The sequence below is a fragment of the Rhinolophus ferrumequinum genome, chromosome 24 (assembly GCF_004115265.2).
Source record: "Rhinolophus ferrumequinum isolate MPI-CBG mRhiFer1 chromosome 24, mRhiFer1_v1.p, whole genome shotgun sequence".
Lineage (NCBI taxonomy): Eukaryota > Metazoa > Chordata > Mammalia > Chiroptera > Rhinolophidae > Rhinolophus > Rhinolophus ferrumequinum.
The window spans coordinates 2,898,274-2,914,754 of record NC_046307.1 but is presented as its reverse complement, the minus strand read 5'-3'; the positions used below and the strand labels follow the sequence as shown (position 1 = coordinate 2,914,754).

The window sequence follows — 16,481 nt, the reverse complement described above, 5'->3', positions numbered from 1 at the left end:
ATTTCATACTTTAAAAATATTTCCAAGATTTTGCTTTCTGAATTTTTAAAAAACTTTTGTTCCATAAATACAATATATCCTCTTATCTCGCTCGTTAACATCTCATTGTCTAAAGCGAGTCCTAAGTCCAAGCACCAAATCAAGGGATGGGGAAGTATACTCTGCCTGCTAAGAAGCTATGGCAAGGGTGTGGGTTTATAACATGACCTAGAGAGTAAAGAATTGAGAGCAAACATTAATCTACCACCAAACAACTAAGGGACATGACATATTCCCATCAATACAGTGACTCATTTCAGCAGCAATAAGAGATAAACATCAGGGGAGGTGAAAGAGGGAAGAGGCAAGGAGATGTATAGTTAAAAATTGTCCTAAGTAGTTCTTATATATGCGCCACTCTGACACAGAGTGTCTGAGTGAAAAATATTAACCAGCAATTTGTTTCTAAAAAAACTTCCAGGTTTTATAAAGTTCTTCCCCATGTATGATTTCATCTGCAAAAGCTAAATGTCATAGTGGAAAGATAAAGACCTTTGGTATTGGACTTTGGTTTGAACTTTGGTCCTACGACTGAGCTGGCAACCTTGGCAAGGTAACCTATGAGTCTTACTTTTTTTTCCTTACATGTAAAATTGGACATAATAATATCTACCATATGAGACTGCTGTGAGGATTAAATGGCCATATATTTAAAGAGCCTGGTTCTTTTAAAATTTTATTGTGACCTGATCAGCTAGGTTATTTATATCAAAGCAGGCCTGATAATGGATTTCATGGTCCTAAGACAGCACATCACATAAAGTAGTTCCCCCTTATCCGTGAGGGATACATTCCAAGACCCCCAGTGGATGTCTAAACCACAGATAGTACCAAACCCTTGTGTATTACGCTTTTTCCCTACAAATACATACCTATGGTAAAGTTTTATGTATAAATTAGGCAGAGTAAGTGAATAATAAAACAGAACAATTATGACAATACGCTGTAATAAAAGTTATGGGAGTGTGATCTCTCTCTAAATATCTTATTGTACTGTACTCACTCTTCTTATAATGATGTGAGGTGCTAAAATGCCTATGTGATGAGATGAAGTGAGGTGAATGAAGCAGGTGTTAGGCTACTATTTACCTTCTGAGGATACGTCAGACAGAGGATAATCTGCTTTGGGTGATCCTGGATCGAGCCATGAAGATGTCAATGGCTGGATTTCAATTTAAAACGTATGAATTATTTCTGGAATTTTTCATTTAATATTTTCAGACCACAATTGACCATGGGTAACTGAAACCATGGAAAGCAAAATCTCGGTAACTGAAACGTGGATGGGGTGGGGAGGGACTGCTACAAGCAGCAGAGGCAGCTGAAGGCAGAATCCCAGGACAACTGCCCATTCCACAGTGGATCACCTCCAGCCAGCTCACACCTTCCTTAATGGAAAGGTCCTGATATCATTAGCGCATCAGCAACACTCGGAGACTTCGCTTTCCCAGTAAGGGAAGAGATGCTTTGTGGTCTTCTGGCTTTAGAAGAACTGCCCTGTTTTACCTCTTGTGAACCTCAACCCTCAGAGAGAGAGCCTAGACTGTGCTAGATTGGGTTACCTGCTTGGAGGTAAAATTTTTCCACTTAGTTTACAATCTTTGGTCTCTTAGAATTTTTTTTCCCTTAGCACCCTTTAAAGATGAGGAATTTGGAGCAGAGAGAATGAGTATCATGCTTAAAGTCATACAATTACTTTAAACCAAAACGGTCATTGCATGTAGGTTTTTGACTTCTGGCCCATAATAACCTTCACCCTGTCTGTATGCAAATATTGAATTATCTTCCTTCTGCTCATCAGCAGGACCGTCCTTCCCTAAGACACAGGGCCTACTGTCTTTTTTGTTACTGTTTAGATTAACACACTTTATTTATAACTATACAGCAATAAAGGTACTACTATATAGCAATAGAGACACAAACTTTTTCCTTGTTTTATATTTACACAGAGAATCACAGAATCTATCACATCTTTCTTTGACTGACTTTAAAATGACTCTAGTCTGTCTAATTTCATTGCCTTTATGAAGAAGCCCTTAGAAAATTTTCAGGGCATGTGGTTTGTAAAATCATGGTTTTTGTTCTATAATTTTTCAAAAATTGTGGTCAAAAACCGGTATCACAAAATTTACTATCTTAACCCTTAAGTGTACAACAGTGTTAACTATGTGCACACTGTTCTGCAACAAATCTCTAGAAGTTTTTAATCTTGCAAACCTGAAACTTTATACCCACTGAGTGAATGATTCCCCCTTCCCTCCAGCCTCTGGCAACTAGCATTCTACTTTCTGTTTCCAAGGGTTTGACTATTTTAGATACCTCATATAATTGAAATCATATGGTATTTATCTTTTTGCAACTAAGTGATTTTACATAGCATCATGTTCTCAGGGTTCATCCATGTTTTGGCATATAACATCATTTCCTTCCTTTTTAAGAGTGAATAATATTCCATTGTATGTACATACGTTTTCTTTATCTACTCATCTGTTGATGGAAACTTAGATTGCGTCCACCTCTTGGCTACTGTGAATAAGGCTGCAAGGAACATGGGAGTACAGATCTGGGTCTATCATCTTACCTCTACCAACTCCATTTTTGAAATGCCCACAGCCTAAAAACATACAGCTTCTCATTCCCTTCCACAGTATCATTACTACTCATTCAATCTATGCTTCTGACTGCTAAATATGTGGCAGGTATGGTGCCAGACTCTTGGTCTTGCTCTCAAGTTGCTCCTAGTCTAATAGTCTCAAGTTGCTCCTAGTCTAATGGAGCGCAGTAAACACACTAATTAAAACTCCGTGGGACTGTTCTGACAGAGGTTAAGGACCTAGCCCAGCTTGAGGAACGACTGAGGGAAGGCATCCTGGAGGAGATGACACACGAGCAAAGTTCTGAAGGCTGAGGAGGCAGACATTATGAGACTGGGGAAGGACAGACATGGGAAGACACTAAGAGAAATTAGGCTGTTTTCAAAGAAGTACATTCAAAGTACTACTTTGGGGATCTTGGGTGTATCGCACATGGGCTTCATCCCCATGGTTGCTGATGCCATCCAGCAACATGCTGCTCCACCAGGCATGGTCCAGCTGACGCCACTTCAACTGTGTGTCTGTACTGGTCTGTCAGCTGCTCTGCTAGGCAGCACAGTCGTCCACCGCCCATGAGAGCCTTGAGCACACTGGTTGCCTAAGTTTGGCCTGGTGAGTTGGGATGCTTTGAATTCAGAGATATCACAGAACAGGAAGCAGGAGTGGTGATATTTTTCAATTGAAAACATCATTCTTCCACCCTCAACTAATCAATCAGTGTAGACTAGCTCCTTGAAGGCACATCCCACGAAACAGCAGAGAACAGGGGTAAGAGATCTGAAGGCAATGCATCGTATCTGACAGGCAATAAAACTCATGACAAGGCTCCATGCTCGTGAACTCTCTCCCTTGGAAGTGAAGGGCTTATCATGGAGATGTAGTAGGTACAGTTGAAAAACGAAGTCAAACTTTTTCTGACAGAAAGCTGAGTCTGATTTAGCTGATGAATTTGACAACGAAGACAAAACTGGTTTTGCCAGTCAGGTTACACGGTAGACATTGTCCACACATTAAATAAGATATAACAGCACTTCTAAGATTTTGATGAAAATATTATCTAAAGCAGATAAAAAGTATTCTATCAAAAATTACTGTATTGGCAAAGGTGTACTGAAATAACAGCATTTTGATTTTCCTAACCAATTTTGAATGTATTAGATTACACAAGGTACCTCTGTGTGAAAGAATAACAGGTATATCTAATAATCAATTGGTAAGATTTGGTAAAGCCTTTGTGTTATATTTATCAGTAACTGAGAAAGTAAATAACTAATGACTAGATTCACCCTTTTATAAGTCAAGATGGTTTCTAAGTCTTTGCTTTCAATAAATTAAAGGTGTATCCAACCAAGTTGTCAGCTAATTAGCAAATTAATTTTTGATGATACATCATTGTGATTTCTGGCGTACAACTCAAGTTTCAAAAAAATTATATAACATTACTATACTAAATTTCTTCCTTTCTTTTATATTTATTTATGTAAACAAGGATTTATGGGACTTAAATTTATAAACACAAAAAATAGAAATAGAATCGAGAACTATCATTTTGTCAACAAATACATCTATGCTTATGTGAACAAACTCAGGAAGGGGAAGCCTCATCCATCTCATTAAGGGAGGCATTTCTAATAAACTTGTACTTTTTTGGTTAATAATTAATTGCAAAAATGTATAATGCATTTATTTTGTTGTATACTCAATTACTATAACTCAACTTATTGAAATAAACACTCGTTGATACTCAGATGCTACACATAGCCTTCATATATAAATGCTACATATACAAATGCTACATATATTCTTCTTCTGTACAAATTAACTTGAAAAGAGCAAAAATATGCATAGAGCTGTATGGTCAAAGTAAATTGAAAAGGTTTTAATTTCAATTTTTATATCTTTTTTTGTTCTAGAAAAATATGCTAATCAAATAAAAAGAACTGCGAGCATTTATTATGTTAGAATAAAACTACATGGGGCCGGACCTGCAGCTCAGGTGGTTGGAGCGCCAAGACCCTAACACCATGGTCGCCGGTTCGATTCCCACGTGGGCCAGGGAGCTGCGCCCTCTACAGCTAAGATTGTGAACAATGGCTCTCCCTGGAGCTGGGCTGCCCTAAGCAGCCGGAGGTTGGCATGGGCTGCCGTGTGCTGCCACCAGCTACTGTGTGCCGCCATGAGAGGCCAGTGGCCAGCGTGAGCTGCTACTGTGAGCCGGTGACCTGTGTCCGACTGCCTCAGCCGAGGGGGAGGGAGGTAGTGCAAGGCTCGTAATACCAGCCTGGGCCAGGGAGCTGTGTCCTACACAACTAGACTGAGAAACAACAGCTTGACCAAAGGGGTGAGGGGTGGGGGGGGTGGGGGGGGGCGGTGGAAGAAGGGGAGAAAAACAAAAAAAGAATAAAATTACATGGGGCAAGTGTAAAAGAAAAACAAGTTCCAGGAGAAAAAGGAATGATTTTAAATTTTTGTTAAAGAAAAGCATTCTTTAAATAACTGATGAAAGCATATTGTTAAGATATTCAGATTCCATCAGCTACATTTTAAAAAGTGATATAACCTTTTTATTTTTAAATGTTAATATTTATAATTCTCTGTAATTTATATCCCCTTCAACTATAAATAGTATTTTTCTTCCCCTTTTCTTTCCTTTTTAGAATAGTTGATTCACATTAAATATATGTAGCACTTTATAAGACTCCATGTTATATAAATTGCTTATTTCATATTTCACTTAATAAATTGAGTTGATAGTTTAGTATACAATTGATCAACATAATAAATGCATTATACATCAACATAATAAATGCATTATAATTTTTGATAAGCTTAAAAACTTCGGATGAAAAGCTTTAGATGTCAACATAAAAATGTGTGAGGAAATTCACAATGTTTCACAATTATTTGGTCCAAATACCTATTATCAAATGTACAGCTTTTCATGATTTGACTCCTACGTTTCCAGCTTTATCTTCCAGGTTCAGGCACTTCAAGCCCCAAAATCAAAGAACTACTTACTCATTGTCATAATTCTGGGCTTTGGCTTAGTTTCCCAAAGGGATCAAAATACTATTAGATGCCTTTGATAAGAAAGAGCTCAGGTCCCCAATGCATGTTAGCGTATTTAAGGTTTGGAAATGTCCTAAATAAGGAAACTGTTTAAGTCTGTTTATCCCAGTATCTCCTAAATTTGTTCAGCTATTTAATATGGCACTTGAAATCAGTCTTCCCTTTGGGAAGAGCATCTGGCAAAATATTAAGACTCATTTAAAAGCCAAATCTTTAAAGCTTTCCAAACCTCACCCAAAGAGGCATCCCTTCCCCAATATTCCCACAGGCTTTGAAACCCCCAACATGGCTTTGAAATGACCTATTTTCTACCTACTTCCCATTAGGCTGCCTGACACAGACCCTGTGCCACCACAATTCCTGGCTCCCAGTAGGAGCTCAACGTTCGTTGAACAAATGAGCAACTGAAAGCTGGAAGTGAAGGAAAGGAGTGGGAAACTCCCAGGTTTCCACTTTGGTGGAATGTGCTAGGGAAAATATTCCAAAGGAATATAAGATTGGCAGGAAAAGAGGAGAGTCCATTTTGGACATGTGGAAACTCAAAATGGAAATGTCTAGTAGACATTTGGAAATATGGATCTGAACCTCTGTAGAATCTAGAAATTTGGAGATAGACGAAGCTATGAAAGTCAATGACATTACAAAGTAGAGGATGGGAGACATAACTATTTAAAAAGTGAGCAAAGTTTCTCAAGCCAAAAAGCTCAGAATTCCCCTCAACACTCCCTCTCCCTCTTGCCCCCATCTTCTCCATCTAGCCCGTCACCAAGCTGCTACCTCTACCATCAGGAGCTGCCCAGAATCCATCTCGTCCTCTTCATTTCCTCTACTACACCAGCCCCAACCTGCACCACCGCAAGAGCCTTAACTGCATCCACTCTTACCCACACCAATCCCATCCAGCACTAGAATGGCCTTTAAAAAATAAGTCACATCACGTCATGTTTCTGCTTAAAATCCTGCTATTGCTCCCCACTGCACTTGATCTGATCCTTGCTCACCCACCTCTCATACCACCTGCCTACCGGCCACACTGATCGCCTTTCTGTTCTTCATGCAAGCTCAGAAGGTTCCTGCCTCAGAGACTTTGTGCTGGTGGTTCTAACTGGAATGTTTTCTTGTGACTTCCGGCTAACAGATAACCCTCCTGTCATTCAGGCCCAAATTAAGACTAAGCGTCTAATCTAAAGCTGCTACTATAAATCGCTCAGTATCACACTACTCTTTTAATTTTTCTTAGGATTTATTATAGTTTATAATTATAATTTAAAACTAATTTTTATTATTTTTTTGTTTTACAGAAGGAAGATTTATTCAAGCAAGAGAAGGGTCAGTTGGGCAGAGTCTTCTGGAAACTCTAAAATTAATTTTTAAAATTATCGATGAGATAATTTTCTCTATGAAAGCAGAGTTTTCATTTGTCCTGTTCACTGCTGTATTTCTAGTGCCTAAAATACGCTCTGACCCACAGTAGGCACTCAAATATTCGTTGTATGAATTAATATGGGAAAGCAGGAAGGAGACTGAGAAAAAAACAGTCAGAAAGCTGGAAAGAAAATCAGAAGAGAGTAGGAGCTCAGAGAAGGGTCTTAAGAAGGAGGAAGTCAAGAAGAAGGATGACTAAGAAGCCACTATATTTGGCAATTCCATCTTTGGTGTCCTTTCAGGGGGCAATGTCGGAAAAGTAGAAGAGGTAGAAGGCAGATTACAATGGGCTGAGTAAATGGGAAGTTCAAGGAAAGGGCAAAGGGAAGGAAGAAGATGGAATGCTAGTTTGAGGGTGAGAAAAGACAAAAGAAAGGGGAATATCTGCTTGTGCTTTCAAGCTGAAGGGAAGGATGCTGTGGGAAACCGGATACTGACAATAAAAAAGGAAAGAGGGTGCTAGGACAAGGTCCCAGATGTTATAGGAAGAAATGGGATCCTAAAGCCACATTAGTCATCTTTTCTCTAAAACTATCCCACATGATTACAGCACAATGTCTGATTAATGTTCAGAAATATCTACTCCCTAGAAATAATGTATTTGAGTAATTCTTACATAATTTCGGTCTACAAAATCATTATTAAAAACGTGCACATACTTCTTAACTCTTAGAAGGTATACACTGGGGTATTTGGAAGTAGAGAGCAATGAGATGTGCAATGTCCTCTCAGGTGGTTCAGAGAATAAAAGTTTTAGAGAGGGAGAGAGGGTATGTGCAAATGATAAAGTAAATGGGGCACACTGGTGACAGTGGGTAGAATCTAACATGTTCTTTATACTATTTGTGTAGTTTTTGTTTTGTTATGTATAAATAAAAGTTAGAGATAGAGGAAGAAATTTTGCACACCTAAGCTAAGCAAGGAAGGCAATTTCCATGAAACTGGAAATTTGGCATTTTTCTGTCAAATTTCTACTTTTAGACTATCAAGCAGCACAAAATAACAATGGTGGATAAAGGGACAAGGCATAAACCTTTACAGCATTTTACTAAAAGAAAAAAAATTAAGCTATTGTAAAAGACTATTTTCATTACAGAATGAATACATGTATAAAGTGTGTGTGGGGGTAATTCTCTATAATCTAGTGTTCCTAATAAAAAGTCAACCATAACTGTCATTAGAAAACTACTATTTGGTTTTTAAAGAGCACACACAACATGAAGAAAACCTAGTAACGTCATTCCTTGACAACTAGATAGAGTCTGAAGCACTGTTTCTGATCCATCTTTAACAGAGTAAGCAGATAGTGGTTAAGATTTTGCTGCGGTGGGATATCCTAAAAGGAAAAAACCTAAAGGTGAACTCTATTAGTTAATTTGATCCCTTTTCAAAAAGCTGCACAAGTGGTTTGTCAATGGTAACTGTAGCTATGAGACAGCCGTACAACAGTACTACAATACATTTGGGAAAAAAAGAAGAAATAATATTCCATGTTATTCTATATATATATAGATTTATTTCTATATTTGTATCAAATATATATAGAATTGTCAAAAATAACAATGACCGTCCCTCTCTCTGTGCAAGCTCTGCTCTCTCTCCAAGTCATACCCTACCCAGGCAAGGTCTCTCTCCCCTTGTGAAGTGAAGGAGCCACTAAAATGGAAAATGCCACTGTTTTCTTAGTGACATTGATCTTCCATTCCTGCGATCCCATTCCAAGGCCGAAGAGCATAGCTAGAATCACCTGGAAAGTGAAGTGAAAAGGGGTCCTCTTCCTGGTAGGGAGACAGAAGAGCACTTCCACTCTAAAGTTGAAACTCATGAAATCCATGCATCAAGATTTAATGTGATAAGACATCAATGTAACATGACACATCTAATCAGGCTGACACCCAAAGGAATAACCAACAAGCTAGATTCAAGTTCTAACACACTCAAAATTAATTTCTCTTCAAACAACATGCCTAATCTCTCCATTAATTCAGGACTAAAAATACCATAGAGGGTCTAAACTCCTACTCTTTTTAAACAAATTGAATCACTACTAATATGCTTTCTAGAGGGAGTTCAAGGCAACTCTTTGTGTGTAAACTAAGATTTTTATGAGCTTTCTTTACTTAAACTGGAATGACCACCCACTACTCTTGAAGTCCTTCCTTAAAACAAGTTGTTAGTAAAGGCATCATGAAGTTAAGCCATTTTGCTTTTGAAGCTAGTGCATAAGAGGATAAACTACTGAATAAAGTATTGCCAAGTTTAATATCAATCGTTCAACAAACACATGCTGAGACCCTAAGAAGTACACGGAACTCTGAGCCAAACCTCTCCCTGCCTCCCGGGGCTTACAGTCTAGTTGGCAAGACATGACCAAAGTAGTATGTGACTATGTGCTAAAAATAAATAGCAAAGACAATACATTTCCTAAATGTTTTGGCAAAGTTGATTCTGACTATTATATGGGTTAGAGTGGTCAGAAACCAGCTTTCAAGAAGAGGAAGATGAGCTGGACCTGAAGGATGGCAGGATTCTGAAAGGTGTGGAGGAGGGTCCTGCAGGCAGCCTTTCCATTTGTGAAAATATTTTCACATCCACAATCATTTCTTTTGAGTCTTATAAGAATCATGGAGGGTAAGAAGCTAAACATATCTGCAATTTACAAAGGAGAAAAGTGAGGACCACAACCCATGACTAGTTGTAGGCAATGCAATGTCCAGCAGCCCAGGCTATTGTTACTATTCAACCAGAAAACAGGGCCTGTGGGGCACACAGCATTTAGAGAGGAAAAGAGAGCCCGAATGTCTGAAGACTAGTTAGGGAAGAGCACTGCCATATAGCCCAAGTGATAGGTAATAAAGGCATGCATTTAAAAATACACAGAACAAATTAGATTGGTAACTTTTGTTTAAACTTTAAATTACCAAGAAAACAACAACAACAACAAAACTTTTGCCTCCCTTTTATAAATCAGTTTCAGGGAGGAAAACCTCCCTGAAATAATTTACCAACAAACTCTTTAATATTATCAGAGATTTTAAATAGGCTTATAAATTAAAACTGGAATTGTCAATAACACAGCTGTAATCACTTCACAAATTTCAGGGCAACCCAAACAAGGCATACTTAATGCAACACAAACAGCGGTACTACGCCTTTTACTAAGGTTTCCAAAGATTTTTGGATTTTTCCATTCAGAATAGTTTGATTTGGTAAACTGAAGGACAGCTTATTTCCATGTATAAGTCCTGTCCCAGCAAAGAACAAGGATCCAATAAACATTTGCAAAATAATGAGGCCACTCTAAGGCCAGCGCGCTCAAATACAGTTCTCAAAATTTCTGAATCAGTCTAGAAGAAAAACCTTCCAGCTGCCGTTCACCAGCCTTCCCAGCCGACGCCTTAATGTAAAGTCTCTACGGTCATGTTTTCCCATAGTAATGCCACAGTGTCATTTCCCGCAGGTGACAACCGCTCAGTCCCTGCCAGGTCAGCCTCTCCCGAACCAGGCCCCAGGAACTGCAGGCACTGGGGCGTCTCAGAGCGGCCCGGGCGGCGGCAGGGGACGCTCCCTGCGCCCTACTCACCGCGACTGGGCGGCCGTGCTCGGGGCCGTCGGCGGCGTCGTGGCGCGGGGTCGACGCGGGCGGCGGGGCCGCGGCCGCGGCCGGGGCGGGCGGTTGCCGGTGCTTGCCGGCGCGCTTGGCCTTGGCCTGGATGCAGCGCTGGTGCAGGGCGAAGGTGTGCTGGCGCTCGAGCTCCAGGCGCTCGGGCGACACGGCCTCGTAGCGGGCCTCGCAGGTGCTGTGGTGGCGCCGGCACAGCTCGATGCGCCGGCGGAGGCGCTCCATGACCGCGCTGTGCCGCGGCAGCGCGAACTCCGCCATGGGGCAGGTGGGCAGCACCATGGGCCGCGGGCAGCACGGGCCGGGCCCGGGGCGGGCCTCCCGGGCCGGCTGGCACTGCGGGATCCGCTCACCGCCGGCGGCCGGCCGCCTCACGGCCGCGCCATGGCCCCGCGGGCTGCGGAGCGGGCTCGCGCGCGGCAGCGAGTCTTCCTCCGGCCCCGCTCGGCCCGACCCCGGCCGGCGCTCGCTGCCCACCTCAGGCCTTGGCCTGGCCCCGCCGCCCCAGGCCCATTGTTTTCCGCGCCGCCGCCGCCGCCATCTTAAAATTGTTTTCAGAGCTCTCGGAAGAGGGCGGGGCCCCGGCAGGCGACCCCGGCGTCACTGCTGATGAACAGGAACTGCGACCAATCAGAGGAGAAAGAGCGGCCGCCCGAGGGGTGGGGGCAAACACACCGGAGTCGCAGAGGGGCTCCCCAGCGGAGTTTAAAAGGAACTCTCCAGTCAGTGAGAGGCGGGCCTCAGTCCTGGGCACGCAATTTAGTGCGACTGACCCCGGCCTGAGCACCGCCCCCCCGCCGGCGGGCCCTTCCGGGTCCGCCGAGGAGAGCCGGGCAGGAGGCGCTGTGAAACTGGCCAGACCCAGACGCCGCCCGGCAGCACAGCTCTTCATCCTTCTCTTCGGCAGCGGTTCTGAATTCGGCTTTGGTAAACTCGAAAGTAGCCACGCTTTTTCAGTATCAGCTGTTTCTCTTCGACCTCTTTCCTTACATCCAGCCACATAATTGGTCAGAATTGTCCACGAGTAAGCTGGAAAAGGTTACCTCTTGCACCATTCTGAAATCGTTGAGACTGTCAATTTCCACTTCATATAAAAATTTGAACACATTTCTAAAGTTCAGTTACTGCTTACAAAAAAAAAAAAAATAGCCCCAGCATATGAGGCGAGTGTGCAAATTTTATCTAACCAGTCAAAAAGGGGGCTTGGCCTACAAGCCTTACATTTAAAAGATTGTGTTAGGTAAAATCCAGTCACTCAACAAAATCCAACCAAAGGCAATCACGCGCTAGTATTATAACTACGTAGTAGGCAAAGGGGGTGGGAGCCTAGGAAAACAAACCTGCAGCAATGAGTTAGCAATAAAACACGATGGTCTGTGGTGAGCCAAGCGCTATTAGGAACCCTAACTGCTAAAAAAGATAAAGGGGGTTTGAGCCCTCAACAGTTCAAACATTTGTTACAGCAACTTTTTACAAGGGCCCACGAAAATATTTGAAAATCGGGAAAAAGTCCTTATAGTATTTTTTTATACAAATACAGTAAAAAAATACAAGTGGCCCCCCAACGTGCAAGTGCCTGGGGCTTACAAATGACACACGGTGGTCCTGCTTTTTACCAGTCTTCAAACAAATTTTACACCAGAATTAAATGATTTCTTTCCTAATAGGAAATAGTAACTAGGAGCACTGAGTTTTGTGTACTTCAGTAAGCAATCCAAGTCTAATAATAGTACACTAAAAAGTATTGTCCTTTCAAAAACCTCCCTGAAATATGTAAAACATGAAATCTGATTCTGAACAGATTTATTTTCTAATACAAATTTAAAAGTTCAGTTGTTCCCACAAATCTTAAAGAATATTATCTACAAATTGCCTTCCCTTTCTGAGCTATTATCCCTATGATACAACAGAAACTATTGAACCCCAATCCAGCAGGAAAAGGAGGCAAAACCTACAGTGAACTTGATTGGATCCAGTACAGCTGGCTTTCCATATCAGAGGGTTGCCGTGTCCTCAAATTCAGCTAACCACCAAGGATCAAAACTATGGAAAACAAGCTATATTGTTGCTGACACCTGTTCTATGTAGTTAGGCCTAAAATTGTTGCTGGTTGCACCTGTACTGAACATGTACAGACTTTTTTGGGGTCATTATTCCCTAAACAATACAGTATAACTAGTTAAATAGCATTTACACTATATTAGGTATTATAACATAAGGATGATTTAAAGTATATAGGAGGATGTGTGTAGGTTATATGCAAGTACTATACAATTTTACAGAAGGGACTTGAGTGTCCTTGGATTTTGGTATCTGTAGGGGTCCTGGAACCAATTCCCCTCAGATTCCAAGGGATGACTGTCATTATTCCACTGCCCGTAACAGTTTCCGCTTGATAGCAAACTCTCATGTAGTGGCCAAATAAAGGAAGATTAACCCACTTTGAAACAGTACAACACGCAATTGGAAGGTTCCGATGAATAAGTACAGTCAAAAGCAGATGCTTAACACAGGGCTTTAATGTAATACCATTTAGTAACGTGACAATTTGAGAAAAGTGGCAAGTATTTTGTGGACAGGAGAAACTGAGGAACACATCTGATGGAGTGGGCATTTCACAACAATGGGACAGATAACCAGCATGTCAAATCATAATGTAAGTGCCTTTTAAAGAGAGCTGAAAACTGCTGCTGGTCATTCATTAATGTGTCAGACATTTAATCAAGAGGCTGTACTTTCAACAAAAAGAGCAAAAAAGTGAACCAAGACTTGTTTTGTTTTTGACAAACTTTGCTAAACAACCCTGGCAGGCAAATGATTTACTCTCGTCATTCCAAAGCTCAATTGGAAGAAATTAAGTGAGGAAAATGAATTATCAACAGAGAGTGAAGATGGCCGATTTCTGGAAATGCAATTCTGGAAATGCAACGATCCCACACATTTGCTCCAAGGAGAAACCTTCAGACATATTCTCAGGTCTTTGCTAATAAGTAACTGTTTATTTGCACTCAATACATTGGGAAAGTCTGCTACATAGCTAAGGTCACTGTGACCACAGAACAACAGATGAAAAGAATAAAGCACTGAACAGCAAGAAAAACACATCCCATCCTCATAAAAATTTAAGTGAACGAGTAAAAAATTGAAGATAAACAAAATAAACAGATACAGCCTTCATCTTTTACAAATATACTTCCTCCCCAATATCTCCCCAATATAAACACTCTGGAGTGTTTATATATTCAGTGCAAGGAACAGTATCATCGGTACATTTGAAACATCTCTCAAGAAAGAATAAAGCTAAGAGATCTAATTCTGAATATACTTCAGTGTGGTGTAATAATATTATTACACCACAGTGATGGGGGAGAGGCTCTGATAGCACCCATCTGCACTCCATATGAAAAAACAAACCTAACATCACTTTTTTAAAAAACTCTACAAGCCACATACTAAAAAATTTCTTTTGAACAGGACTGTTTTGTCATGTAATTTAAGACGCAACTGTTACATGAACTGCAAATGAAAAAAAAAAGTTTAGCAGCTGCACAAATCAGGTAACTCGTGCTCTATGTCTCTCCTCCCATCAATACTTTTAGCCTGTGTTCAATTACAGTCAATTCTAAATTGGCTGGCCTCTGGACTGGATGCCCCTTAGGCATCCTTTTTTTTTTACACAGAGTAACAGAAATGGATAAAAGTGAAAGATTGTATTCTATCCTGCACTTTGACCCTGGAAAGGTGTGGGCCTGCTTAAAAAAGCAAGAAGAAACATACAGGCAATCACAATAAAGCTTAACACTACGCAGAGCTTATAATTATTTTCAGCAATGGACTGCAAGCTGCGCTGTGAAGAAATGCATAGCAGGAGAAAGCTGGAAATTTGGGGAAAAGGGAAGGAAAACAGTGTCGACACAGTGGACGATGTGATGAAAACATCTGCATCTACTCTGGATCTCACATGTCCTGGTAGCAGTCCTTAAAAAGCCACCGGCTCGAGAAAGCCGGAGCCCAGACACTGCCAAGGTGGAGTACGAGGTCCGAGTGCCACATTAGGCCACCTCCTCCACTAACTGCAAAGCTGTCTGGGAACTGAGCTGTTCCAGGGCAACAGAACACACACACACTTAAGGTCTAACCAATATCAAGTGAAAAGATTTTTTTCTTTTTATGTCTATTTTTAACACAATTTAAACAGAACCTTTATATAAATTTGGGCTTCCATCCACTCCCTCTCCTCAATTTCCTCAGGAGGAATTGAGTCATGGAAGCAAGCAACACAAAATTATAACCACAAGTGACTGCACTTTTAACATGATTATCAATTTTAAGGGACAGAGACACTTGAATGATTTGTAATACCAAACTTAAACGAAATGGGTTACGAAAACTGCAATTCATCCCCCTAGCATTTCTACAGGTTGGTGTTATTTCTGCAGGGACAGATTAATATATTAAATTAAGCCAAGATTTTGAAGACTGGCAAAGTTCTATGACTCTATTTTAAAAAACAAAGATGTTTAAAAACAAAACAAAACAAGTTAGTTGCTTCATGTTACATTTCACAACCATTATGCTAAATGCTTTCTTTCTACAGACACAGGGTCCTTTATGTCACAACTGCACTTATTTACTGCTAGATGTTTAAAGTTACACGGGCTAGTGTTTGACTGGAACCTGTTGAAGGTGACGTCTGGAGGTTTTCTGAGTTTCAACCTAAGGTGTGTCAAGTCCTCTCCTAGGACCACACTTGCAGGGGAAGGGGAGGGAGGAAATCACAGATCAAGTTCTTAAGATAGGTTCACTCTCTTCGCGGTTTTCTGTTTCTTGGTGATCTGTTCAAAATTTCATCCTCCTGTTGGTTGAAAAAAAACAAGAAATTCACTAGGATTAGCATTAAAAGGATCAGACACCATGTCTTCACATGTTATCTTGTTTAATCCTAAATAATCTACTGGCCTGTGGGCACATGAGCCCCATTTTGGAGCTGAGAAAGGTGGGTTTCATGGAGACTGAAGACTATCCAAGCCGAGTCCCACAGAATACTCAAAACTACAAGCCCAGTGTTTTTTTCTATTCTACACAGTGACTTCTTAGTGTGGGAGGAAGCCTGGGAATTTATAAAAAGGCATGTGAGACTGGTCCCTACCTGAAAGAACTCTGCATTCTAGTTGAGACAGAATATATCCATTGAAAATATAAACAGCATTGACCTTCATCAATAGGAGGGCCGAGCTGTGGGCGCTATAAATGCACACTGGGTAGTTCTCCAGGAAGAAACAGAATGGAGCTGAGAAGTTCTTGGAAAAGGCACCTTGGTAGGAAAGGTGTGGACTACTCTCTTTCCCTCATACCTCATAACCAATCCACCAGAAAATCCAGATCCAGAAGCCCCGAGTTCTCACACCCTCTTTGCCTATCACCCTGCTCAGAACCACCATATCTAGCTTGGATTATCACAGCAGCTTCCTAACTAGTCTCCCTGATTCTCCCTGCTCTGTAGAAAACATAGCAGCTGGAGTAATCAGACCGGGTCACTCCCATTTCACTAAGAGGAAAAGCCAAGCCCGTTCAAAGTGTAGGAGACCTAATTAGGTGAGGACCTAACCTGGAGCCTTTCCCAAACCCCGCTTTTCTCTGCTTGCTCACTCTATCGGCCATACTGCCCCTTGTACTGGCTGTTCTCTCTGCCAGGAATGCTTTTCCCGTGGACATCTCCATGGAAAAGTCCT

General features: G+C 41.1%; 2 protein-coding genes across 3 annotated transcripts in view; both read right to left on the bottom strand.

Moving 5' to 3' along the window:
* Positions 1–11,112, bottom strand: part of MAML1 (mastermind like transcriptional coactivator 1) — a 39,699-nt gene extending 28,587 nt beyond the window's left edge. Inside the window, exon 1 of the mRNA XM_033096154.1 lies at positions 10,711–11,112. Within this exon, the coding sequence (XP_032952045.1) occupies positions 10,711–11,031 (321 nt within the window). The 5' untranslated portion in view covers positions 11,032–11,112. The remainder of the gene's footprint in view (positions 1–10,710) is intronic.
* Positions 11,113–13,248: 2,136 nt separating this feature from the next.
* The window catches only part of CANX (calnexin), a 29,674-nt gene continuing 26,441 nt past the window's right edge, over positions 13,249–16,481 (bottom strand). For both annotated transcript variants that reach the window (XM_033096033.1, XM_033096034.1), the window contains exon 15: positions 13,249–15,604. In XM_033096033.1, the coding sequence (XP_032951924.1) occupies positions 15,551–15,604 (54 nt within the window). In that variant the 3' untranslated portion in view covers positions 13,249–15,550. The remainder of the gene's footprint in view (positions 15,605–16,481) is intronic.